At 40.2% G+C, this 24,010-nt stretch overlaps 1 protein-coding gene across 5 annotated transcripts in view; it reads left to right on the forward strand.

Moving 5' to 3' along the window:
* The first annotated feature begins 68 nt into the window (after nucleotides 1–68).
* Nucleotides 69–24,010, forward strand: part of KIAA0586 (KIAA0586 ortholog) — a 70,273-nt gene continuing 46,331 nt past the window's right edge. For 2 of the 5 annotated variants that reach the window (XM_063159728.1, XM_063159730.1), the window contains exons 1-19: nucleotides 303–932; nucleotides 1,925–2,001; nucleotides 2,577–2,646; nucleotides 3,733–3,799; nucleotides 4,064–4,241; nucleotides 4,635–4,868; nucleotides 5,470–5,638; nucleotides 6,435–6,614; nucleotides 7,401–7,521; nucleotides 8,431–8,563; nucleotides 9,963–10,004; nucleotides 11,323–11,549; nucleotides 13,193–13,265; nucleotides 13,645–13,902; nucleotides 14,077–14,251; nucleotides 20,069–20,257; nucleotides 21,134–21,321; nucleotides 22,468–22,572; nucleotides 23,672–23,758. In XM_063159728.1, the coding sequence (XP_063015798.1) occupies nucleotides 665–932; nucleotides 1,925–2,001; nucleotides 2,577–2,646; nucleotides 3,733–3,799; nucleotides 4,064–4,241; nucleotides 4,635–4,868; nucleotides 5,470–5,638; nucleotides 6,435–6,614; nucleotides 7,401–7,521; nucleotides 8,431–8,563; nucleotides 9,963–10,004; nucleotides 11,323–11,549; nucleotides 13,193–13,265; nucleotides 13,645–13,902; nucleotides 14,077–14,251; nucleotides 20,069–20,257; nucleotides 21,134–21,321; nucleotides 22,468–22,572; nucleotides 23,672–23,758 (2,841 nt within the window). In that variant the 5' untranslated portion in view covers nucleotides 303–664. Of the gene's footprint in view, nucleotides 109–301; nucleotides 933–1,924; nucleotides 2,002–2,576; nucleotides 2,647–3,732; nucleotides 3,800–4,063; nucleotides 4,242–4,634; nucleotides 4,869–5,469; nucleotides 5,639–6,434; nucleotides 6,615–7,400; nucleotides 7,522–8,430; nucleotides 8,564–9,962; nucleotides 10,005–11,322; nucleotides 11,550–13,192; nucleotides 13,266–13,644; nucleotides 13,903–14,076; nucleotides 14,252–20,068; nucleotides 20,258–21,133; nucleotides 21,322–22,467; nucleotides 22,573–23,671; nucleotides 23,759–24,010 lie in introns of those variants that run through there. The other 3 variants (XM_063159731.1, XM_063159727.1, XM_063159729.1) reach the window with 3 other exon arrangements.

Genomic DNA, 24,010 nt, shown 5'->3' on the forward strand with positions numbered 1-24,010 from the left:
GAATCGGCCGCGCGCGGAGCCGCCGCTCGATTTACCCTCCCGGGCCCGCGCGTTTCCCGCCGGACGCCGTTGAGGGGAGGACCCCGCGCGTTTCCCGCCGGACGCCGGGTAAGGGGACGCCGTGGCCATGGCACCGCGCGCTTCCGGTGCCGCCGGCCGGGCCGGGACAGCGGGAACGGGGCCGGGACAGCGGGAACGGGGCCGGGACAGCGGGAACGGGGCCGGGACAGCGGGAACGGGGCCGGGACAGCGGGAACGGGGCCGGGACAGCGGGAACGGGGCCGGGACAGCGGGAACGGGGCCGGGACAGCGAGATCAGGGCTAGGATAGGGGGAACGGGGCTGGGACAGCGGGAACGGAGCCCGGATAGCGAGATCGGGGCCGGGGTAGCGGGATCGGTGCTGGGACAGCGGGATGGGAGCCGGGATACCAGGAACGGGACCGGGACGAGACCAGGGAACGGGAGCGGCAACGAGACTAGGACAGTGAGAAAGGGGCCGGGATAGCGGGATCGGGACCGGGACAGCGAGATCGGAGCCGGGATTAGGGCCGGCACAGCGGGAGCGAGCGGTGCTCTCTCAGGGTCGGCAGCCGCGGGAGGGAAGCGGAGCCCCGGGGCCCTTAGCACTGTCCCGGCTCCGTTCCCATTCCCGTTGCCGGCCCCATGGAGGCGGAGAGCGGCTCGGGCGGCAGCCGGGACTCGCTGGGCAGCCTGACGGCGGCCGAGGTGCTGGTGCGCTCCACGGCGGCCCGCAGGGAGCAGCCCCCGCCCGGCGGCCGCGCACGGAAGGCGCCGGGGCCGGTGGCCGTGCAGAAGCTCCGGGCCGGGGGCTCGCCCTGCCCCGCGGAGCCGGCTGCGGACGGAGCTCCCCGCGTTGCCCGGGCCCCGAGCGGCACCGGCGCCACCCGCGACTCCCCCGGAGCCGCCTCAGGTGCGTCCGGGAGCGGCGGGTGCAGCACGGACGCTGAGAAGCGATTTCAGCCACGGAGAAGTTCTGTAATTGAGGGATCTCTGCGTTCTCAGCTGGCAGCAGGGTTTGTTTTCCCGAGCTGTTCTGCACATGAGGGCACGGGGGCCCTGGCACAGGTGCCCACAGGAGCTGTGGGTGCCCCTGGATCCCCGCAAGTGTTCCAGGCCAGCTTGGATGGGGCTTGGGCCACCCTGGGGCAGTGGAAGTTGTCCCTCTCCATGGGGGCAGGGATGGTTAATCACTGTTAAACATCCCCAGTTAAAGGATGTGATGTCTCAGGGTTTAGCTTTTCTATTTTTCAGATTCTATTCTGCTTTAGTGTGTGGGTCTGGGCTTCATATTAGGGGGTGGTGAACTCTCTGCACAGAGCAGGGAGACAAAACAATTCCTGCTCCAGCTGGGCACCAAGGACAAATGATCCAAGTCTCAGCTCCAAGAGCACAATGTCGACTAAAGAGAGAAAAACAAAAAGGATGGGACTTTAAAACCTAAAGCTGGAATTGGACAATTAACTCCAATATGCTAATGTACCAGGACTATGAAAGTGAGAGACCCCATGACCTGTGGTCCATTTTTGTGGCCATTTTGGGTTCACCTGGGGTGTAGCCCTGGCTGGGCTCTTGTGCTGCCCAAGGTGGATCTATTTGAGGCCTCTTAATAAATCCCTACTTTATTCTTTAACTCTATCCAGCCTCTGTTCTAGGTCAGCCTTCATAGGGCATCAGTTGTTTAATAATGTTCTGTTTTTCAGAGGTTCCCCCATGCTGTTAATCGAATTTCTCATTCAGACTCACAGAATTCATTTGATGTTTTTAAGCTTCAGCTCAATCTCTGTGCTCATTTGTGTTATGAGGGTTGTGATGTTTAGGCATTTAGAGATAAGGGAAATGTGGAGCTGTACAGAAAATGCACCACAAGTGATTCTGACCACAGTAAAACTGCTTTTGTTTTAGGAGTCCTAAGCACCAAAGCATATCCAGAACACCTGCTGCCAGTTGAAAATTCTGTGCCCATGTTTTTATCCCAAAAGGTAAGAAAAGCTGCTGCTCCCTCTTGCAATCCTAAGCTAAGAGAACGCTGCTTTCTTCAAAAACTGTAGCTCCTCTAAAAGCAGCACAAGATTTTGGCTCAGCCTCTGCACCACAGCTGTGCAGCTGCTTTTTCTCTTTGAGCTGCTGCTGCTGTGATGTTATTGCTGGTGCTTTTGGAGGGGCTTTATTTAACACTGAATTCTCTGTCTGCTTCATTCTCTGTGCGTGAGCAATCCTGAACTATCCAAGTTTAGCAACTTCTCTACACTTCAGCAGGTACAGTTTCACTACTGCCTCTTTAGCCATAAATGAGGAAAATAAACTTATTTAGCATGTAGAAGGCATGGTTTTGATTTTATTTGTGTTTGTGGAGTTTTAGTCCCTAAAATGCCATGGGAGTTCTTGCCAGCAATGTCCAGACCCTTCTGTGGCAGAAGTCTTGTCATGTTTTGTGCCAAGACCTTTGTGCTGCTGTGTGCAAATGGTTCCCTTTGTGTGCTCAGCAATTCCCTCTGCCTCTAAAATTTTGGCTGCAGAGGCTTTGATCTCTGCTTTTTCTGCTCTTGTTCTGAAGGATCCTCCTAAAGAAGCTCCAGCAGAAAATGGTCCTTTGGTGCTTCTGGAAAATAGCAGAGGACCTGAAGGTAAAACACACCAATCACCTTTTTTTTTGTAAGGAGATTGATTAATTAGAGGAATAGGGAGCTTTTAGTTTGTTTTTTTTTTTTCATTATAGAAACTTCTGAATGAAAATATTCAAAGATTGCTTTGATAAAAAGATGATGATTGTAACAAACATTCTTTAATTTTGCAAATTTTATCTGATTCTTGCTGGCATTGCATTTTTTAAATTAACTGAGTGGGACTTCTGCCAGTGTGCCAGAGTTGAGATTCCTTTTGTTAACCAAATATTCATGTTTCTGAATAGACAATCTGGGGAAGGGGCTTGTTTTGATCAACTTTCCTCTTGTGAATTATTGTACTACAAAGGTGTATTTTTCTTCAAGCAACCTGTACCAAAAAAGTGTATTTGTAATCCTTAAGAATCCTAGAAATCACAATGTCAGTGTCTTTTCCTTTAATTGCTGAATCTGCCAATTTCAATCAGATTTAGGGAAGTGAAGGCTTTTTAAAGAAAACACTCTTATGGAGGTTTCTTGGATATCTTGAGCTGTGTAAAGGAGAAAAAAATACAAATCAATACCCTAGTTAAGACCAAAAATCAGAACTTTTACACTCACAGGCTGCAGCTGCCTGACTTACCAACATTTGCTTCCTCTGCCCAGCAAACAGTGGGTGAAGGAGAGCCTGCAATGCTTTTAGTGTGATTTCCACCTATTAAGTAAATTTATTGTAATTTGTGATGCTGGTAGGAAAATCCTCTTTCTGGGGTTTTCTTTTTTCAAGTCAGAATTTGCAGCATTTTATTGACTGGGTTGTCTGAGCTGTAGTTACTATTGAGAATTTACTCACCATTATTAGACTTTATTGATAGCAGCAATCAATGCTATGAAAATTGTGTTAAATGAAGCCTGCTCTTACTCTTACCATTATTTAAATTTTCTGCTTACTGAAAGGAAACAATTTGTTGTTGCAATAGATGATGTGGTTCCTGCAGGCAACAGATTCTTCACAGCAAAATTAAATGTATTGAAATATTTTGTCTCTTCCTGTGAAATAGACATTTTGTGTCAATTATCTCAACAAAGGATGTTTGTCCTTCCCCACAGATGATGTTTTTATTTCCCAGTATGCTACTGGCCAGAAGGAGGCTCTGAGAGCAGTATTAATGCAAAAGTGAGTGTGAATTGTTGTTGGAATCTGAGCTGTTCTGTTTCTTTACAACTACACCACTTCAGCTTTTTGCCAAAATGAACTTACAGTTCTCTGTCAGTTTTCTGTGTATGAAAGTGTTTTCAGTGTTTCACTCCTTGGAGTTTCTTGTGCCAAAACTCCCAGGAGAAATGCTTATACAGTGATATCAGTGCTGTGTGTGGGAAATACTTGCTTGGAGGAGATATGAAGAAGATGCTGTTTACAGGCACATTTTTATTTTTCTAGAACTCAGGTTATTCCTGTTCACAAGGAGGTGAAGGTGCAGCTCTTGGGAAGTGCCCCCACAGAGAAAAGGGAAGGTGCTGGCAGTGACACCAGGTCAGCAGCCAGGGAAGTGGAGTCTGCAACAACCATTGCAGCAGCCACTGCTGCTGCCATTGCCAGCACAGCTCCACTCCTCAAGGTCAGTGGGAGCAGCAGTTCTTTGTCCTCTTAAAATACTCAATGTTCCAAAAAGCCTGAAACTGTTCATTGTAGCTCCAGAGAGCCTGAATGTGTCTGCTCTCTGCTTTGTGTGTTTGTCACCTCACACTTGCTGACCAATATACCAGAGGGAACTAATTTGGTTTCAATTAAATGGGCAGAAGACAGAGACCATTTATTTAATTTATCTGTTTTATTTAGAAATTCACAATATTGCTAAACCACCAAAAGTTTAAAGCTAAACAGAATTTTGTTTCTTTTGGGATGCAAATCGAGGATTCTGTGAAGGATGTTTTGTTCTTTTGATGCTCACACATCTAAAATAATGAGGTTCCCCCCCCCTTCCCTTTTTTTTTTAAATTATTTCTTGCAGATTCAGAATGATTTGGAAGAAAAAATGAACACAGTTTCAGAACTACTTCAGAAACTGCAGGAGACAGACAGGCAGCTGCAACGAGCATCTGAGCAGCAAAAAAATACAAAGGCTCAACATGAGGAGCCCCACTACCAGCAGAGAGTCAGTGAGCTTGAAAAAGAAATTAATTCTTTCATGGTGCAAAGGATTCAGCACCTGGAAAAGCTACAGGAGCAACAAATGAATATTCAGGTTAATAATTTCTTCTGTGTCTGAGTATTGTAATAATTTGCATTGTTTTTTAGTATTAGAAAGAAAGAAAGTTCAGTGGAAGTGGATCAAAGGAAGTGAAAGCAGTTAGCAGTGAGGAAGACACTGAGGGGTGGAACATGTGCAGAGAAGGGCAGTGGAGCTGGGGAAGGGTCTGGAGGCCCAGGAATGGCTGAGGGAGCTGGGAAGGGGCTCAGCCTGGAGAAAAGGAGGCTCAGGAGGGACCCTGTGGCTCTGCAGAAGTCCCTGCCAGGAGGGTGGGGCTGGTGCAGGCTGGGCTCTGCTCCCAGGGAAGCTGGGGCAGGACAAGGGGAAATGGCCTCAAGCTGCACCAGGGTAAGTTTGGGTTGGGTGTCAGGGAAATTCTTCACTGAAGGGTTGTCAGACATTGGAACATGCACAGGGCAGTGGTGGAGTCACCATCCCTGGAAGTGTTCAGAAATCATGGATTTCCAAGCCCTGGAAGACTTGGTTTGGTGGGGAACATGGTGGTGCTGGGAGACTTGGTAATCTAAAAGCTCTTTTTAACCTTAACGATTCTGTGATTCACTGACCAGAAACACTCTGTGCTTTTGTCTCCCAGTCCCACCTCATCAGCTCTGCAGTGAACACCCGTGGCCTGCAGCAGGGTCCTGTGCCTGCCCCTGGGCCCCTGGCAGGGCACTGGGAGAAGCCAGAGCAGAGACCTCTCACTAATGAAGCACCTTCAGCTCACAGGGGTTTGTTCCCTGCCAATGCTGCACCTGCCCAAGGTGGAGACAAATTCTTATTTTCACTGTTAGTTTTGCATTAATTTGGTGTCCATTAATATTGGATTGTGCATCACATCAGTAATGAGTAGTAAATATTTCTTCTGTGTAATTTGTTTTATTGCTCTTTGTAATTCTTGTGACATTCTGAAGATGTTCCAGCATCTTCCAGTTTAAATTAAAGTGAGACTTTTGATTTACTGAAGTCTGCACCAGGACAGGCATGGACTTAAAATAATCTTTTTGAGACATAATCTGTGTGGAAGCCTGTGACAAACTACAGTGGGATTTGGGGTTTTTTTTTAATCCCCTTATGATAGCAGTCAGAAGTATGAAATTTTCTTCCTTTACTTAACTAATGCAGTAATTCTTTGCATTTTTGTACAGAATTTATAGATCTGGCATGGGGTTTTTTCCTAGATATTTCTTTTTCCTAGATATTTTTTTTTCTTAGGGACTGCTAGTGCAAGTAGTGATAGGACAAGGGGGAATGGCTCCAAACTGAAGGAATGTAGGTTTAGATTAGATGCCAGGAAGAAATTCTTGTGAGGGTGGTGAGGCCCTGGCACAGGGTGCCAAGAGCAGCTGTGGTTGCCCCTGGATCCCTGGAAATGTTCCAGGCCAGGTTAGACAGGTCTTGGAGCAACCTGGGACAGTGCAAGGTGTCCCTGCCATGGCAGGGGGTTGGAACTGGATGATCTTTAAAGTTCCTTCCAACCCAAACCACTCTGTGATTCTATGATATAATTTCTTGTAAAGGAAATTGTCAACCTATTTAAATAACTTTATTTATTTTTAGTGTTCCCTGAAGCATATTCAAGCAATTTTCCAAGTCAAGGGGCTCATACACAAAAATCTCCTCTAAAGACACCAGTTCCTCGAAGATATGCTCCAGAACCTGTACCCAAAAATGGGAAAATCTCAGAGAAAGAAAACCCTGTAGTAGAAAAAGAAAATATTCCCAAACCTCCAAGAGAAGGTATTGTCCTCCACTGGCCTAACCTGGTGGTTACTTTGTGTATTCCTCACCTTTTCTGGCCTTTTCTGTTGAGCTGCTGTCACTTAAATGCATATATTGAGAATATTTGCAATCTACATTTGGGAAGGGTTAGTTTTGTGTGTAAGTCACTCATAAGTAACTAAAGACTTAAAGACAATGCTGGTTTAATCAGTCCTATTTAAGCAGGACTGCTCACTGAAATATTGTTTCAAAGTCAACTTTCAGGAAGATTAGACAGAATAATGTAAAACTTGAGAGCTGCTTAATAACTTTGTCATTATTATTGGTTAAATTGAATTTTTATTTTTTTTTCATGGGTCCACAAGGTCTCTGGGTTATTGTATTGAAAGCAGCAGGTGTAAAGCAAATGGAAAGTAATTTTCTTTTGCTGCTTTTGATCAGGTTCTGTCTCTGTTACAAAGCTATCAGGTGTTCCTGTTGTTCAGTGGGTCCAGGAATAAATTAAACAAGACAAAAGAAGAATCATGCTGTCCATAATGTCACAGATTTGTTCTCAGTAACTCAGTTCATTGCCATCTCAGCTCCATCTAGCTTTGCTAATTTAAAGCAATCTCAGAGAGACAGATTAGTGTGAGTGGTTTTAAGTGACTTGCCTTATCTGAAATAGATCTATATATTTAAATCTAAAAATATTTTACTCTCCTTGGTGAGTATAGTGAAATACCTGTAAAGGAAAAGAAAATATTAAATATATTGAACTAACTTAACTTTCTTTTTTTTCTGCTTCATTTCACTTCATTGCAGGTGAAGGGAAAGCTCTGGAACATGTTTTGAATTCTCAAGAAACACCACTAAAGCAAACGGAATTTTCCAAGAAGACAGGATCGAACAGCAATGAAAGCTACAAGAATGCTGAGAAAGACAGGTGGATAAACACAACAATCCAAAGCTGAGGGGGAGTTTGTGTTTCAGTGAAATTGAGAGAGGTGCATTACACACTGATGGTGTAACAGTCCCTGTGTGCTCCTGCAGGCTGGCACAGCTGTGCTGGAATATTTCTGGCTTTGCATCACTTTTGGCAGGGCCTGAGGGAATGGCTGGAGCTGTGCCAGGGTGGGTTTGGGTTGGATTTCAGGAAAGGTTCTTCCCCCAGAGGGTGCTGGAATGGGCACAGCCCCAGGCTTGGCAGAGTTCAGAGTTTGGACAATGCCCCCAGGACAGGGTGGCATTGTTGGGGAGTTGGACTCTGATCCTCGTGGGCCCCTTCCAGCTGTAATATTCCAGAATTCTGTGTTCCTGTTGAACTGCAGGCAGATGAGGGCTGTTGCTAAGGACAGCTCACCACACCTTCCTCAGAGGTCAGCAGGTTGCTCTTGGAGTGTTTTGCAGGAGCAGCATCCACCTAACCATCCTTAAGACTTAAAATGGGTGGAAAAATGTTCTTAGCCACGCAGTCTGAAGCATATTTTCCTCAGGCAATAATGTAAAGTTATAATTTCATTAATACAGTGAGAAGCTTCTCATATGTGCTGTCTAATTAAGAACAGTGTGCACAAAAATGTTAATTGCTTCAAAGGGAAAGATATCCAAAATTTAAGTGTTGCTCTATTAGATGTAATTTCACTATTGAAAATAAAAGGATTGTGCTGAAGGTGTTAAGGGGTAAACAGAAAACCCAATACCCTCTGTGTAACTTCAGATGCAAATCAAGTTCCAGTTTATCTGAAAGTTTTGTACTTGCACTGTAAATTCCTGCTTAGTTTCGTAGTTGAATCTTTTCTTGGGCCTCCTCAGGAGTGATGAGAAGTGTAACCAGGAGTGTTTCTCCCCTCAGATACAAAGCTTTGCCTGCAATCTTATTTCCCACTTTGGAAAGGTACAATTCAATTGAGAAAACAGTGCAAAAAGCAGATGATCTACTTCAAGATCTTGGCAAGTTGAGAAGAGAAATGCACAATATTCTGCAGGTAAAGTCAATCTAATCACAGTGAGCAGGGGTTTGAAAAAGGGGAGTAAAAAATGTGGAGAAAACCATGGAGGTCTGATATCAGTGAAAATGTTGCTCTTGCTTCTACACCTGTAAAAATGCCACACCTGTTTACAATTAATTGAAATATTGGAGTCTCTGTGTGGGGAAGAGCTTTGAGCCTGAATAATGCTCTGGCTGTGCAATGGACTCTGACCACCATTGTGCCAGACATAAAATAGGTGAGAGGGAAGGACAGAAAGAGAAAAAAAGAAGTTTGTTTATTTGAGAGAGAGAGGGAAGAACAGAAAGAGAAAAAAAGAAGTTTGTTTATTTGTTTATTTAAAGGTTTTGGACGTTTTCAGTGCCTGTTCTCTGCAGAGCTGATATAATTTTCCCATTTGGGAAAGAACAATGTTCCATTTATCCCCAGTTAGCTTCAGGGCTGATTTAAGCATTTCCTTTCTCATTTTGCCATTTTTTTTTTTATTGAGTGTTTTTTCCAAGGAATTGCCTGGCATAGAGTCCTTGTGCTGTTTCTTGTGCTAATGATTTTGTGCTTTTGGGGGTGCAAGACCTGCTTCTGTGCTGGCAACATGGAGCTTTTCACAACTGAGGCTTTTATCTCTTAACCTGGTGCCTTTCCTGGCTCCACCTGTCAGTTTGTGGTTCTTTCTGTCCTTGTCAATATACACAGTGAGAAAGGAAAAAAAAAAAGTGAAAATTCACCTCTGTGAATTGGCTTGAAATGTAATAGCTTTCATTTTGCTGGTTCATTTCTGTAGTTGGAAGTTTCAACTTGCATATTTCCCTTAAAAATCTTTTGTATTACCTGCTGGTTTTTGTTGCTATAACTGTAGAAAAGACAGCGAATTTGTTATACAGTATAGCTGATGTATTTTTTATAGATTTTGTAACACTTTGTGGATTTTACATTTAACTATTCTTACTAGGAATGGAAACAGGTGTCACTGAGGTTGCAAATATTTTCTTACCACTGTTGGCAAAAACTTAAACAAGTAACATACTTTAATACAGGCAACAGAACAAGATGAGATGGGATAAGGGATGGGAGAAGGACACAGTCACAGAAATTATTTGCAATCTCTCTTATGAAAAAGATCAATAGAAAGAGATGTGGTGACTTAGCAAATGGAGAGTTGGGTCAATTAAACACAGCTACTGACTCTTCGTCACTGAGAGGTTTGTAGAGTGATAAAATGTTACATTTTTGGCTAAATGAGAACCCAGCTCTGTCATAAAGCCAAGGTGTGAGTTAGCTGAGGACAGAAGGTGGTGCTCTAACCCAAGGAATTCATTGTGGCCAGAGAAAAAACTAATCCAGTATCTCCTGTGGATTTTACCTTCGAGTTTCAACAGCTCTTCTTCTGTCTTTTTAGGAAGCAAGTTCATGGAAAACTGACATGACTGATCTTATTAAAGTACGAAATTGAATTTTTTATGTGTGTTTCTTTTGTGGGTTTTTGGATTTTCTATGAAATGCTCTAATGCTGCAGCAGTTTTGAGTGTGTTTGCAATGAAACATCACAGCCTGCCTGTGGCACACCTGGATGTTTGTTAAAGGATTGCTCTTGCACAGATCACATTCCTCCTGTCTGGCTCAGTGCCAGCAAATCCCTTGAGGGGATAATGTCAGGAGGAAGCTGCTGTGTCACCCTGGCACTGTGGGGGCTGCTGCCACCAGCATTTTTTACAGATTTAACAGATCCAGTTGCCCTTTCATGATCTGAGTCTCACTGCATCATTTTACAATTTATCATGTATCTGTATTTCTTACCTGTCTTACTGAGTTAGTATTTGCCCAAAAATTTCATTTAAAAATGAAAGCCTATACAAAACTAATAAATAATTTGGTATATTGTCTTTTAATCACCAGGCCAAAACCAAGGTTCTGGGATCAGAGTGTAGATTCCTGTTTTGTTATGGCATTGTGGCAGTATTGAACATAAACTTTTGTTTAATTCTGATTTGACAAAAAGTAGCCTTAAAGCCAAAACTGAATTGTGATCTGTGAGATTTTTCTGTGCATGCAGTTGATGTTTTCATAGTCTGGGCATTTTGGTTTTGGTTTGAGGTGTTTTTTTAATGTACATTTATCACTTTGAAATATTTTTACTGTTTGATGAAGTTTTCATGGGCCCCTGAGTTTTTCCTCAGGAGTGTGAGAACGAATGTGAGAACTTGTTTCCTGTGTTTGTGTCCCTTTCTTTTGTACTTAGCAGCTAATTTATGCTCGATTTTTATCTCTGGAAAAGGGTTCTGCAAAGTGAGAGTCTTCATTGTTCCTTCTGAAAAGTGAAAATGAGTGAAAGAGGATCAAGGGGCTGCTGTGGGGTTTATCTTCTTAAAACTTACAAGTATTGCTCGCTGTTTCTTGGGGGTAGATTGATGCCAAACAAGTGCATATATTTAGAGGACTTGGGCTTTTATTAGGCTCTTAATTATATTTAATTGCTGTTACATGGAGAGATTTGCTTCATGTATCTAATTGCCATCTTTTCACATGCTTATTAGCCTCATTAGCATTGCCTCCCATACTTCCCATCCTTTTCCATTTGAGATCTTTTGGATGTCTTTCACTTCTCTAAATATATTTGCAACATAATGAAGGTCCTTGAGTAATTGAAGTTGCTGATAGTGCCCATGGGCAGGATTTCATGTGATGCCACTGATGTGATAACAGATTAATAGGAAATTACAATCTTTGATTAAAAACTAGTGCTTCTGTTTCAATTTTAGACAAAAATTTTTCCTGTTGCGCTTGATCCTCCTGAACATCATCCAGTCAGCAAACCATCCATCCTTCAAAACGTCCAAGTGCCAAAGTCTATCCTGACAGATGCTGAAAGGATTTTGAGGGGAGTGCAGAACAGTAAAAAAGTCCTTGAGGAGAATCTGGAAGCTGTTACTCATGCACAGGATGGAGATGCCTTGTATGCTTTCAGTGACTCCTTGACTACAGACAGGTCAGACCCTGCAATTCAGTGCTTTGGGAGATTGATGTTTGCAAATCTGGGCATTGAAGAACTTGTGTTCTTCCCTGAAAAAAGCATTTATTGGCTCTTGCTAGCAATCATTGTCTGATTCTTGAAATTCAGATGTTTTTCAGCCCTTGTGATGTGAACTGATTTTTGTCAGGTGCCTAAATCTGATTTCTGAGGATTTATCATCTGGACAAACTGCTCTGCTGCCAGGGCATGTAACTGTTTCCATACCAACCTGCATTAAAAAGAAAATTGAAGCCTAATGTAATTATTCAAAGCAGAAGAGACTTCATAAGCCTGTAAATTTGCAGAATTTATCACCTCACAACAGATCTTTGGCTTTTGAACTTTTGCTTTGTTAGTTGTGTTAAATACTCCTGCTTGGAGTATCATAATGGAAATTTTCTATTAAAATCATAGTGGAAATTTTCTATTAAAATCATAATGGCAATTTTCTATAAAAATACAATCTAAACTTGCATTTTCCTGAGGAAGGTAAATATTCTCTATGTATAAGGGTTTTTTTTGAGGCATGTTACCTGCCCTCATTATCTTTTAGAGGATGTAGTAATTTGTCATTGCTTTTTTGTTAAGTTGGAATATTTTTGTTTTCTTGTTTTTTCAGTTTTGATCAAAGTAGAAAGTGAGTCATGGCTGCCTCTTATTCCTAAAATATTTATAATTATGTCAGTATTTACCAGCAGGGAGTGAGGTTTGCAGGTGGCACCATGCAAGAAGAGATTTGGGGTTGGGTCTGGTGCCTTTTGGGGAGTGTAGATTTATTGGCTCTTGCTAGCAATCATTGTCTGATTCTTGAAATTCAGATGTTTTTCAAGCCTTGTGGTGTGAACTGATTTTTGTCAGGTGCCTATATCTGATTTCTGAGGATTTATCATGTGGACAAACTGCTCTGCTGCCAGGGCATGTAACTGTTTCCATACCAACCTGCATTAAAAAGAAAATTGAAGCCTAATTTAATTATTCAAAGCAGAAGAGACTTCATAAGCCTGTAAATTTGCAGAATTTATCACCTCACAACAGATCTTTGGCTTTTGAACTTTTGCTTTGTTAGTTGTGTTAAATACTCCTGCTTGGAGTATCATAATGGAAATTTTCTATGAAAATCATAGTGGAAATTTTCTATTAAAATCATAATGTCAATTTTCTATAAAAATATAAAAATACAATCTAAATTTGCATTTTCCTGGGAAGGTAAATATTCTCTATGTATAAGGGTTTTTTTTGAGGCATGTTACCTGCCCTCAATATCTTTTAGAGGATGTAGTAATTTGTCACCTGCTTTATTATTAAGTTGTAATATTTTTGTTTTGTTGTTTTTTCAGTTCTGATCAAAGTAGGAAGTGACTCATGGCTGCCTCTTATTCCTAAAATATTTGTAGTAATGTCAGTATTTACCAGCAGGGAGTGAGGTTTGCAGGTGCCACCATGCAAGAGGAGATTTGGGGTTGGGTCTGGTGCCTTTTGGGGAGTGTAGAGGTGCAGAATCTCAGTGTCTGTGCTCTCAACTTCTGTTTTTAGACCATTTAAAAGTTACTACTTTCCCAGGAACAAATGTGTGCAATTTGAGAAGCTCTGACCCAAATTGTTCCTTTCTTTTGTTTCAGAGATATCCTGGAAGAGATTCGTATCCGAAGAACTGTGGATGAGTGGATCAAGGCAATCAGTGAGGAAATCCAGGTAGGGCTGGAAAATGAGCTCAGATTTTTGTGAGTTCAGATTTTTGGGTTTTTCCACCTTGCCTTGTTCTTTCATGCCCACAGTAAAGTGATTTACTCGCCTCTTGAAAATATGAGCAAGCTGCCTATTATTACTAGCATGCAAAATATATAGTAAAATAAATATAACAAATAAATAACAATAATAAAGATAAATACATAAATAATAAAATATTTTCCTCTGTTTTAAAGCTGTAGTTGTGTATTAAAAGTCCCTGGTCTCACTTACTGGCTAACATGAAAAACAGGCCCTTTCTCAGAGTTTCAAAGTTATCCACACGTTCTGCTGATAGCCTTGAAGACAGAAATCTCCATTTATTATATTTACGTTCTCTATTTAGGCTGAAATGGCAAAAAATGATTCAGAACAAGAGAAACGTGATCAAAAAGCCCCAGGGAACAAGAAAGCCCAAAACCTCAGGGCTGTGAAGACCAAGAAGGAAACTAAAGAGAAAACTGAAAACATCCAAGGAGGCTTGACAAAAAAGCTTCCACCTCCAGCTCAGCCATTGCAGAAGCAGGTGGAAGATAACACAAAGAAACAGAAGTTTAAAACTTACTTTTCTGAAAATGTGCAAAGCAAAGGAAAAAAGGCAGATGTGAGTTGCCAAGCCGTTGGTTTATTTTCTAGGAAAAAACTGTTCAGCATTGACATGAAAAATGGTGTGTGCAGGTTACTAATTCACCATGAAAGTGATAGCTCTATCCTGCTCCAATTTACATTAATGTAGAGTTGTAAACTAATTTTTTTTTTCTTTTTTGGTGTCCATCAGGGAGCTGTAGGTGGAACTGCAGTGGTGCAAAATGAAGATTTTCTGTCTCATGTTTATGGCAAACCCATTTACCACGGGCGCCGGAGCACGCTTAAGAAAGGGCCCTACCTAAAATTCAACTCTCCCTCTCCCAAATCTAAACTTGCCAGACCCAAACTGATAGAGACTGTTAGAGGTAAGTGATTCTTTGATGGGAACAAGGTGTTCCTTCTCTTTTTTAATACCAGGAATTCCTTGTGGAAATGAATCTGTTAATTTTAATTCAATATAAATCTTATGCAGTGGATTTTCAGAGAGGTGGTCACTGCCTCAGGTTGGTCAGGGCTTAAGAGGAATTTGGAAAATGCTTTTAATTTAATTTTTGGTCAGCCCTGAAGTGGTCAGGCAGTTGGACTAGATGCTTGTTGTAGGTCCTGTCCATTTGAAATAGTTTATTTCTGTTTAAGATCCTCTTTTCAAAACTAAAAAGTATCATAAGTTTTTCAACTTTACTTAATGGGTCTCTCACTTATTTTAGATTGTCAAATAAATGCTTATTTCTAAATATGATAAATGTATTAGTATGTATTTATTGTTGTCCTAGATTTAGTGAGCTGAATTGCTAAAATTAGTCACAAGTTAGTGTGTTGAAAAATGAACTTAATTTTTGATAAATGTCACTGGGTGATGTATTTTTTGTGTCATGTTTATCCAGTGATTTTTCATTTAAATATTTAATTTGTTCAGAAATGTATTGAGACTTGAAAACTGAAGAAAGTCTGATATTTAATTTCCTGTTTCTAATGCATCAATTGAAATATGAAAATTAAATATATGGGGGTGAAGATTAAAATAGTAAAAGTTGTAATCAGAATCATTGGTTAAGTTCACTAAGTGCAAGTAACTCCTTTTTTTTCATTCAGTTGGAGTTATAAGCAGAGTAGAATCCTTTCTGTGATAGCTTCTTAAGGTTATTTAATTGATAAAGGTTTTTAGTTGATTAATAATGAATTCTGTTCATTAGTTTAGTTGGCAAAGTGTTAGGATAAGAGGATCCTAATTTTCTAACCTATTAAAAATGTGTAAGAATAATTACAAAAGGAGATTATATGATATCTGACATAGGTCAGTGTAGATAAACTTCATCTAGAGTTAGTAATGTTTTAATTGGATCTGTTTTATTTCTTAATTACTTTTTCAAAACTTACCTGATTCTTAATGCAAAAATTGAGAATAATCTTTAACTGGTATTAAAAAAAAACCAGTGTGGACAATTTTACTGGGGAGAAATGACATGAAAAAGGATAAAGATGAAAGGAAAATGTGGAGATGGGAGAGAAGCTTAAAAGGAAGAGGGGGTTAAGGTGGTGGTGGGCACAAAGGAGTTAATAAAATGTACACCCATGGAAAAATATTAACTGGCTCCCTCCATGCTTCTTGCACTTAGGCTGTTGCTACCCATGCAGAGAAAATACACTTGATGCAGTCTTAAATGCCATGTTTTAATATGCTGCCTGGGTTTTTATTACAGCTGTCAAAACATTACATTCTGTGTGAAATATGAGAGATTAACATCAGAAGGGAGCCAGTCACTGGGTGAAATCATGGTTTTAGGCCATTGCAGTGGATGGTGTAAAACATGTCTGTGTTTCTAAAGACAGGCAGTGCTGGGGTTTGAGGCTGGGGGTTTTATTATTATTATTATTACTACTATTATTATTATTACTATTATTATAATATTTTAATTTTTTATTTTATTTATTTTAATACTATTGAGTGACCTGGTCTAGTGGAAGTTGTCCTTGCCCATGGCAGGGGGTTGGAGCTGCTTAATCCTGAAGGTTTCTTCCAACCCAAACCCTTCTGTGATTCTGTGGTTATGATGTACATCACAGTGGCAAGTCCTCAAATTGTACAAGAATCTCTTGTTTGGCCTGACCTGGTCTTTATGGCACTTTCCTTACCTGTGCTCTGGAGCCCAGTCATGATCTGTGAAGAGAAAATGTTATTGGTAGAAAATATTCACAATTCTCAGCACCCTCCTGGAAAATGTGGGTTATAGTCCTGGCAAAAACCTAGAAAACTTTTCAAAGCTCACAATTTTTTAAAAGGTGAGACCTTGTTACATGAAAACTGCCAGCCTTTTGACTTAGGTATTTTGTTTGCCTTCTCTTGAATGTTTTTTCTTTGGTGAAAAATAGTGTATCCTCTGCTATACTCACTTGAAGCATGATATAACACTGGTTTTGACTGTTGGCTCTGCTGTACACCCATAATTTAATTTATTCTGTATACATCTTTTTGAGTGAAATGTGTGCTAGTAAGCACTTAGGGCAGTAATAACAGTGACACAGTGACCACTAAGATTTGGATTGAGAACAGACACTTCTTTAAAAATATTTAATCAGCAGTTCTGCTTTTGCTGAGCCCTAATTGAATTTTCTTCTCTATTTATTGAGCTCTTGTCTTTTAGAGAAGGTCATAACCTTTCCAGGAAGGCCAATTTCATCATTCCAGAAACAATATCTTGTAAAGTGGCAGAAAAGAGTGTCCCCCTCCCCAATCTAATTATAACAAATAGATCATTTGATCATTTGAAACCACCAGTTGGAATTCAGTGGTGTCAGTGAAATGAAAGGTTCTGAGCAGTTGGAATGAGCTGCTCCTGTGCTTCAGCTTTTTTCTGTTGGGTGCAAATAGAAATGAAAGGGAAAGCTGGATCAATGCTGCCTTCAATCTTGCAGAACTCCTGTGTGTGACAAACAGCTTCAAAGCTCTTTGCTGGAAAACACAGAGTGAACTCTGGATAGCCTTTTGCCAGAGTGCTTCCCTTCCAAGCCATGAAGTCATGCTGCAGAGAAAAACCTGGCTTTGCAACAGTAAAGCCACCATAAAATTTGTTTCTCTATGTAATATCACACTGGAGTTATGGGAAGTTATGGTTTTGTCTCTATCCTGACAGTAAATAAAATAAGACACCTCCTGGTGTTCTTATCTGAGGGAAAATTGGAATTTTTTGCACGTTGTGTATAGGAGCAGCACTCCAGTGTGTATGTCCTGTTCCAAACTTTCTGATTTTAGCTGAGACTGATGTTTGTTTGATACTGGCATTATTTATCTTTGCCTCTTGGTAAGACTATTGATCAAACTACTTCATTTTTGTCCTTTCCATGCCAATAAAATGGAAAAATAATCCCTGGTGTTTCACATGGGTCTCACAAAGACAAAACACTTGAATCATTTTGGGGGCTGCTCTTCTGGAAGAAGCTGTTATGGCAAAGCAAAGTATAAATAATAAAATCAGGAACAGTTCTGTGCTCCTCTATAGGAGGAGTGTAAATAAAATGCACCAAGGTTGAATGAGCACCTCAAAGCACCGAGTTCTTAAAAAAAAACAAACAAAGAAGAGGTAATAGAAAAAAAAACAAACCAAGAAGGAAATAAACAAATCTCTTTGACATTGGTGAGTTCTTCCCTTCACAGACCTGCACCCACAGATTCCCTTCCTGGCCTTGATGTACCAGGTGACAAAGGCTTCAAAAGGTTGGAAATCTTTAGCCTTGGGTTTGATTGGCTGAAAAATCCAGACTTATTATTAAATGACTCTATTTTGTTAGAGCAGTCCACTGAGCTTGTTTTAAATTAGTGTTAGAATAAGGATGTTTATTTAAGACTGAAATGGCCATCTGGAGAGTCTCTTTTCAGTCATTTTATAACTCTCAGCCATGTTCTTTGCAAATAAACTATGGTGACTAATGCTTAGTTTCTTATGGGAAGTTAGGAAGAAAATTCAACTAGCACTTTTATGAGTAAGAGATCATTTCTAAAAAAAAAGCTGGAATTATTTTCTTGCATAATATGAACTGATAAATACATGTAAAACACTGGTTTTTTTTAAATCTAAGTTTAATTAAATGTCTAGTTTCTGCCCAGTGCAAATAAACCTTGCAGGGAAAAATGAAAAGTTGCAAGCAATTAAAATGAGGTGCTGTGTGCATACAGTACTTAATCATTCTCACTGAGAAAACCTTGTTTTTACAGGTTGGCAGCATTACAGATACTCTGCCAATTTCTGCTTTTACTCAAAAGTTCAAGGCCAAGGGGGACTGTTAGATCATGTGGTATGACCTCTTCTAAATCACAAGCCTCTGAACTGGATCTGTTTATGTTACAGAGCCCAGCCATTTGTCTGACTGCAGAACAGTTTTTTTGCCTAACCTGGGCTTTGCAGAAAGGCACAAGCTCATTATTTAAAACCAGCAGAAATTCTGCTTCTTCCCATAGCAAAATACCTTGTGCTTCAAAAGCAAATGGGACATTTCAGATTTGTTATCTGATTTGTAGTGAGGTTTTGGCTTCAGTTTCCAGCTACTTCACTTTCCAGGTGACTTTTCCTTAAAAAGTGAACAGTGCCTGTTAATGTCTAATCTATTTTAATATTTGCAGAGATACAGAATGAGTGCTGAGTGCAGTGTTATCATCTGTGGATGTTATCATCTATGGAACCTTCTCCTGCTCCATCTCAGCCACTCTGCTGACACATCTGGGGTCACATTTATCCTCTTGACCAGAGCATTGTGTTGTGATTTCTCATTCCATTGCTTACCCACCATGACCACAAACCCTTTTCTAGAGATGCTTCTCTCTGACTTGTGTTTTCTCACTCAGGAGTTATGACTTCTTCTTGTTTCCAGGCTTACAAACCATAATTTGTACAAAAATATCACTTTATAAGTGAACTGCCTTATCTGCCTCTGACAAATTCACATTATCAATCTTTATTTTTCCTATATTTTACAATCATTGACTTTCATTCTTCCATTAATTAGGAGGCTCTTAAATTCAGAGTTAAAAAGTGCTTGTGGCCATGTGTTAACTGGATGCAGGTACAGGGAGGTGATTATTAGAAACAACAGAGGAGTAAAATGACATTTTTTTGGCTGTAATAAAGGCATGGAGATGGTTATCAGCAAGTTTCTTTCCAAATTCATTATCCTAACACCTACAAAATAACAGTAGAAGCACTTCTGCCTGATTGACAATTGTTGACACCTTTTGGGGGGGAATTTTCAGGCAGTTTTATCCATTTATATTAAAGTTAATAATTTCCCTAATAATATCCATCGTTTGCTGTAAGTTAAGACCTTGCATGATTGCATGGTGAGAAATGCACATTGCAATAAATGCTCTTTGCTTAAGACATTTTTACATATAAATTACTTCTGGCTGGATATTTACAGCACGCTTGAAAAGTTGGGACAAAAAAAATCAGCATTTCCTTGATGACAGAAGTCAAGACTTTTGGTTTTTAGCTATGGCTTGATTTTGCAGTAGCACTGAGTTGTTAAAGCAGGAATTTACAGATTATACCTGTTCCTCTGAGTACCTGTCAGTTTTGTGGCTGCATTTCAAACCTAAATTCTGGATTTCTTCTTAGCTGCTAAATCACACATTCAGCTCCAAATTTCAAACTTAAATCATGGATTTCTTCTTAGCTGCTAAATCATACATTTCATTCCAACTCACTACTGTTCTTTGGTCCTTTTCATGTTTCTGTGCCCTTATCTGCTAGAGACAACTTAAAAATTGCAATTTTAACTCCTTCATTGCTGCCAATGCCAAGACATTCATTCATCTATCTATCTATCTATCTATCTATCTATCTATCTATCTATCTATCTATCTATCTATCTATCTATCTATCATCTATCTATCTATCTATCTATCTATCTATCTATCTATCTATCTATCTAATCATCTACCTGTAGCACTTTCAGGTTCTGCCCTTTGGGACTCCCTCCCTCATTCCCTCCATCCCACAGCAGAAATTTGCAGTGGGTTCAGTATGAAGGCTTGGCTCAGTGAAAAAATATATTCATTCATAGTGTTGAATAGAATAAATAATTATATATATATAAAATATATATTTATTATTATATATATTTATTCAGAGTGCTGTCACTGGGTTTGTGCACGCTTTGTGACCTTTCCAGTTTGTGTGCTCTTGTTTCAGGCACAAAGGTGAGGTCAGCAAGGACCCAGACCTACTTTCACACTCAGAAGGTCATCAGCAGCCCCAAGAAGAAGAATCCTGTGTTGGTCCCTGCCCAGCAGAGCCAGTTCCTCTTCAGCCCCAGCCAGGATGTCCCTGCTGCCCCTGGTCCCCTGGAAGGCCACCTCATCCCCATGGCTATTCCTCTAGGTAGGAGAAAACACCCTGGAGCAGATTGTGTGCAGGTTAATCACTGCTATTTCATGAAAATATAACTTTTATCTTCTTAAATCAGTGGTTTGAGGCTTGGCATTAGATGATCTCTAAGATCTCTTCCAACCCAAACTATTCCATGAGATTTGTACCTGCTCTTCTCATAGGAAATCTGAGGGATCAGTTGAAAATGTTCTGGTTTTCCTCATCCTTCATGCTGGATGTCTGGTGACACCTTGACAGAGCAATTACTTGTTTAGCTGTACCTAATTTGATTTATTTTGGTTTTAGGCCTCATGTTCTTGCTTTCAGTTTGGTATCCAAAGCAGGAACTGAATCACTCACCCTTGGATTCAACTTTTGCAATGACTTCAGCCCAACAATTTCAGTAGAACTGAGCCAAGCACAGTTAAATCCTTCTCATGACTTCTGGATTTTTAGACTTTCAATAGAACCTTTATACAGGGCTTGTTTTGAGAAGGATTAGTATTATATAAGGTAATTGCTTTTTTTTAAAGGCTATTTCAGGCAAAAATTTGTGGGTTGTTATAATAAGTGTACTTTGGGTGTGATGCTCTGTAGTTTTTGAATGGCAAACACAATTCTTGATTTCAGCAGTAGGTGTCACCAGAGACAAGAAAAATGAATAATTTTAAAAACAGATAATGTTGAGTTGAAAATTTCTGCTGGGAAAGCTTAAAATTAGCTGGTGAATTACTGTAGTTTAGTTAATGTTAATAGGGAGCTTTTTAATTGCTCTGTAATTGCACACAGAATCTAGAAACACACAGAATATAATTTTAATTAATTTATTAATTTACTGCCTTTGGAGATGGATAGATAAAGTTTTAATTGTTTTGCAACTGTCTTTAGGTCAAACCCAAAGCAGCAACACATCAGTGCAGCCTGCTGGAGTGATCATAGATAAACCACACCCTGTCACAGTTACAACCTCTCTTCCTCCAGTGTCACCAAAGCCTCCTGTAGAGGTAAAAAAACCAAATATTGCTGTGATAGAGATGAAATCAGAGAAAAAGGAGCCTCCTCAGCTCTCTGTGCAGGTACATGTCAACAGTGATGGTGATTTGTTTGTTTATTTGAATGAGTGCTATCTATAGGCAGCCTGATCCATCAGTAACTTGAACATCAGTAGATGGTTTCCAGTAAGAATTAGAAAAATATGGAATGGAGAAACCAAGCAGTTCTCATGCTAGAGTTATATATTTATTCATATTTTAACAATTATCTTTATTATCTGGCCAAAATAGAAAACTGTTTCTTCCCTAAGTCACCTATGCAGGGCATTTCTAAAATTTTTGTCACATTTTCTTTTTTTTTAAATGAGATTTTTGAGCCAGAACAAACTTGGAATAAAAGAAGTATAAATATAAATGTCAGTTTTCTTGGATGATTGCTTTGGCCTTTAAGATTTCTGTTTCAAGCATGATTGTCAACCCAAGATTTCACTCCTGATTAATCCACCCTTGCAGTCTTTACCTCGTGGGTTGGGGTTTGTTTTCATTTTTCACATGAGTCTGTTGTCAAGGAAGTGAATGTTTCTTCCATGTTCATTGTTTTGGATTCCAATTGTTGAGGCTGCACCCACTCCCCCACACACCTTTCAGACACAAATGATTTATGGAGCTCAGAGTTAAACACAGGTTGGGTGTTCTGTGCTTTGTTCCCTTGCTGTGTCACTTCATCCCACTCACCTGCATTTTGCTGTTATTTCACACAGTTCTTCAATATTTAAGGTGATTTTTCTTTTCCCAAAGGAATGAAGCATTGAAATCTTTGTTCTTGACAGAAATGCAACACATTTTAATGCTGTAATGGGCATGCCTTGATTACAAACTATATTTTAATCTTCTAAACTAATTGCACATCCAACACACCTCTGCTCTGAGTATTTTAGGTAATTAAAATTACAGATACATTCCCCTTCTGTTCCATGCAAGACAAAGTGTGAGGGGATTAGAGAGCAGGAGAAATCAGATACTGCAAGAGAAGAGGTGACTATTTCTGGTGTTAGTTTGTGTCATTACAGTAATTTGATTTTCAGAACCAAGTTGATATCAGATACAGGCATGAGAAAAGGAGAACAGTGAATTTGAGTGGTTCAACAGCAGGTGGAAGGAAAACAATCTAAAAAGTTCCATGATAATATATAGATTTTTATATTGATGCTTTTTTTTTTTATGCCCTAGGTGTTACCAAATGTTGATATTGACAGTGTTTCAAGTACCAGGAATGTAAGTCCTGTTCCTCCAAGCTCTGAGCCTGTGCTCCCTCCTGTCACTGCTGTAATACAGGTACTGGTTGTCTGGGGATTCAGACTTACTCAAAAGGAAAATATGTTAAATTGCTGCAAAGTTCTCATTGTCTTTCTTTAGTTAGAGAAATGAGACAGTTCTAGGAAAAATGGAATAATTACTCTAAAGAATTTATAGTACAAGGTATTTGTTTAAGAAAATGAAAAATTGTAGAAAGACACTCTTCTGCCAAGATTAAGTGATCACCATGGTAAAAGTCTAAGAAAAACAGTGTTCCTGTGTCCTGTAAAGAATTATAATCCCTGTTGGCCCATGCCTGGCTTGTTTTTGCTGGCTTGAGTGCTCTGAGGATGTTCCTCATCCCTCCCTCTGCTGCTTGGCTCTCCTGGAGTGCTCAGTGGTGTGGGCACTGAGCCCAGCAGCCTGTGGTGTTGCAGTGGCCACTCTGTTCTCTTTCCCTACAACTTTTCAGAAGTGTTTTTAATCTTGATCTGGAAGGTTTTGTGCAGCTTGAGGGTAACTGCTGTGTGCTGAGTGATAAAGACAGAGTGTGTGAAGGCTTGGTGATTATTTTTGTGTGGTTATTGTACATTCCATTTCCCTGACTTCAGGAGTTAGGTCCTCCAGAGTCCTGAGATCCAGGTATTCACTGAATCAGACAGAGATTGTGGACTAAAATAGTGATTTGTATTTAAAATTCTATCCCTCTATCCCAGCAAGTGAGAGATGGAGCTCCTCTCCTATGAGGAAAGGCTGAGAGAATTGGGATTGTTCATCCTGGAGAGGAAAAGGCTTTGGGGTGACCTCATTGCAGCCTTCCAGTACCTGAAGGGACCCTACAAGAAAGAGAGAGACTATTTACAGGAGTAAGGACAAGGGGGAATGGTTTCAAACTGACAGAGAAAAGGTTTAGATTGGATATTGGGAAAAATATCTTTGATTGTGAGGCTGCTGAGGCCCTGGCACAGAAGCTATGGCTGCCCCTGGGTCCCTGGAATTGTTCCAGGCCAGGTTGAACAGGGCTTGGAGCACCCTGGGATAGTGGAAGGTGTGATTTAGTTGATTATTGTCACGAAGGTTTTCTGCATTTGCACCCCCCAAGATGAAATACCTAACAACTGCAATCTGTCTTTGTAAGACTCCAGAAGAAATACACAGTGAGGAGGAGGAGGAGGACACAAAGCTTCCAGGAGCTAACTTCATTGATGTCACTGATGTCACACAGGTAACCCCATTGCAAATCTGTCTTTTCCTTTTATTGTTTTTATATTTGTTTTATATTGTTCTGCCAAAACTGGAGACACAATGTAAAGGAACTATTTTGCTTTCCTAGCAGCTTTAAAAGTTCACTTTGTGAGCAATACTGAACTGTTTACAGTGTTATAGAGGATATTTGAAATTACTGTGTGTTGGTGAGTACAGAAACTTTTGAAAAATTAGAGTAAAAAGCTAAAATTAGCTCTTATTTGGATATGTT

The sequence above is a fragment of the Melospiza melodia genome, chromosome 6 (assembly GCF_035770615.1).
Source record: "Melospiza melodia melodia isolate bMelMel2 chromosome 6, bMelMel2.pri, whole genome shotgun sequence".
In the NCBI taxonomy this organism is placed as follows: domain Eukaryota; kingdom Metazoa; phylum Chordata; class Aves; order Passeriformes; family Passerellidae; genus Melospiza; species Melospiza melodia.